Here is a 2,796-nt window from a genome sequence, read left to right as displayed (position 1 = left end):
TGCAACCTAGATACCAAGGACTATATCAGCTAATGAATTTTGAATGGTTTTCTAGGTGGAAGACAAAAGATTCCAGCAACTTTTTTTTCCCCCCCCCTTGGAGAAATACAACTTTTATGACAAGCTAATTTTAAAAAAATTGATAGCAGATTCCCAAACAGCTCAGTCATGTCTTCATTTGCTGATCAAGGACAGAAAGAGACAACTGCAGGAACATGGTGTGGCTCGTATCAAGGAAACATGTCAGCTGTAGAGCATCACATCAGTATGTGCTGCAACGTATCAAAACCTGGAGCTGCAGTAGTAACTTTCAAGGCTCTGGCCTGCTTATACTTGGCTGATAGTACCCAGGAGAAGTGCCAGAAGTCACTAGGCAAAGCACTCACTGGGAAGGTTGCAGAGGAGAAAGCGAGAATGACCACGTAGCGTCATTAATAGTAATCACCTACCCACCATCTTGTGTCCTCCGCAGCCTCTTCAGGGCAGAGGCTAGCAAGCTCTGCTGTGACGGAGCTGCTATTGCTTCACATAATTCAGGTGCTACTAAGATCCCCTGTTTGGATGGCAAAAGGGACACTGAACAATGTAAACAACAGTTTATACCAGTCTAATTCAGTCCCCTGAAAAAAAAGGCTTCACACCCACATAGTTCAGCATCAGGCTGTAGAGCAAAAAGCCTCATTCTTATCCAGCACCATGTTGAATCCAGAAAAGTACAGCTATCCCAACCTGAAGCTGCACCCTGCAAGAGGCTCCCCTCAAAGGTCCAACATTGTGGCTGGGTAAAGTTTTCCCACACAGATTTTCTCATCAGAAAGTGAAGCTGTTAGATATTTGCCAACAACAAAACTCCACTACTCAAGGGGAAATTAAAACATACAAAGATTGCTTCAATGTGCGATATTTGACTAAGCAGTTGAATTTTTATTTCAAAACATCCACCAGTGATTTTTCCCTCCGTTCAATTTTTTTTATTTCCCCCTCTGCTTTAAACTAGAATGGGAGATTCCCACATGGCAAATTCCATCGGAAAAAAAAAAAATCTACCAGCTTTCCCAACATCATTGTTTAAATCAGCTTTAGATGGTTTTATACAACACTTTGTAGACTTGGAGAGGGACGCGTTCCCCCAACAAAGCATCAGCTATCCAAACAACTGAGGCATGGGAAAATTGTGCAAGAGTGTGAATCGGGGAAGGTCTTTGGTGAGCAGAAATACAGTATGCACTCATGTAAGCGTGGTAGCTCTGAACAAAGATCTGCAGGCTAATAGATATGTAAGACAAATGACATGTGGTTCTCATTGCAGCTCATGCTTTGGGAAGGGGGTACCTTGGAACAGATCCAGCTGGGATAGGTTTATCCCATTACTCTCCTATAATTTTCTGCCGTTTCAAACCCTTTGACAGTTACTGTAGTTTAACATCACACCCCCTACAGACTGAGGCCTGTTTGACAGGCCAGCAAACAAAACCACCCCCACTTGGAGATGAAATATGCACCATATGTGAGAACCGTGCAAGGCACAAGGCTAGCGCCCACTCTTGTACTTCTGTGACACCCTGATGTAAATCTGCTGTGTAGATGCCTTATCCCAATTCCTAGCCCAAATAAGCAGTGCTAACATAAGCTCTCCTCTACAGCAGCATAACTCATGCATACTAGGTATTAGCAAGGGGAGGAGGAAAAGGGGTAGAGACAGGATGGACGAGCCCTGAATATTAAATTCCCAAGTCCCCATTTAAGGGAATCGCAGGGAAAAAAAGTGAAATCCAAGAACAACTGGAATCAGGTTAAGCCACTCTCTCGCTTTATACAGTGCGGTTCATTCATCTGAACAGCTGTTTCACCTCTAGAGAAATACCCACAGAAAACAGAGGGGAGGGGGAGAAGCCTAAATTGTTTGCTCTACTGAAGCAGCAAGATACAGTAAATCAAAACTGATTTATATAAGTTTATAAGAAATTGGTTTGGGGTGGGGGGAGAGGAGAAGAGCCGGAGGTTTGGTTTTAAACAACTATTTGAAAGCTGCAGCTCTTAAACAGAGATCTGTAATTAAGGTCTTTCTTTTGTTGAGCTGAACAAGTTTCTCCTCGCAGCCGAGGGCTGTAACAGTTCCCTCTGCCGGCATCACCAGCGTCTGGGTTCAGGAGGTTTTACGGCTCTGGCTGCGCACGGACACGCTGACCCGGCAAAGTCACCTTCCCCTCCCCGACGGGCTGAGGGAGGCAAGAAGGGGAGAGTTTGCGGGTTTCATTTGCCAACGCTCAGCTCCTCCATTCCCTAGTCGCTGCCTGCCCCAGAGCGGGACACTGCTGCGGGCAGGTAGGGAGCCTCCCTCGCCCCATTTAGGATGAGGGCAGCCCAGCGCGGCTCCGCGAGGGGCAGCAGCGCGGAGAGCCCCTCGCACCCTCCGCGGGGATTGCTGCCCGCGGTTTTGCGGTGCCCGTTGCTCCCCCCGGGAGCCACCGGCGGGGCCCAGCCTCCTCGCCGGGGAGGCGGACCCGGTCTTACTCACCGGCGACTGGCGAAGCCGCTGCCCGGCGAGCCCGAGCTCTGCTCTGGGTAGTTGTGCTGCAGGGTTGATGCTGGGAATTGATAGAGGAAGCCAGTCCCTAGCGCACATCCATGCAGGCAGCAGCACCAGGACAAGAGAAGAGCGAACTGCATTTTGGCAAGAACAGGGTTTTCCTCCCGCCCCCCCTTTTCCTCTTACACGGCACGGCAGGCACGGGGCCCCACCGTGCCTCCCCCGGCCGGGGTCACGGCGGGATCCCACGGCGCGGGGTACCCCCG

The 2,796-nt window shown here is 49.3% G+C and overlaps 1 protein-coding gene across 1 annotated transcript in view; it reads right to left on the bottom strand.

Annotated features, from left to right (window-relative positions):
- The window catches only part of COL26A1 (collagen, type XXVI, alpha 1), a 180,100-nt gene extending 177,430 nt beyond the window's left edge, over positions 1-2,670 (bottom strand). Inside the window, exon 1 of the mRNA XM_009319292.1 lies at positions 2,519-2,670. Coding sequence (XP_009317567.1) covers positions 2,519-2,670 — 152 coding nt within the window. The remainder of the gene's footprint in view (positions 1-2,518) is intronic.
- Between the last annotated feature and the right edge of the window lie 126 nt (positions 2,671-2,796).

This window comes from Pygoscelis adeliae, unplaced genomic scaffold (assembly GCF_000699105.1).
Source record: "Pygoscelis adeliae isolate BGI_AS28 unplaced genomic scaffold, ASM69910v1 Scaffold282, whole genome shotgun sequence".
NCBI classification, from domain to species: Eukaryota; Metazoa; Chordata; class Aves; order Sphenisciformes; family Spheniscidae; genus Pygoscelis; species Pygoscelis adeliae.
Note: the sequence above shows the minus strand (reverse complement) of the source record. Positions and strands in the feature narration are given on the sequence as shown.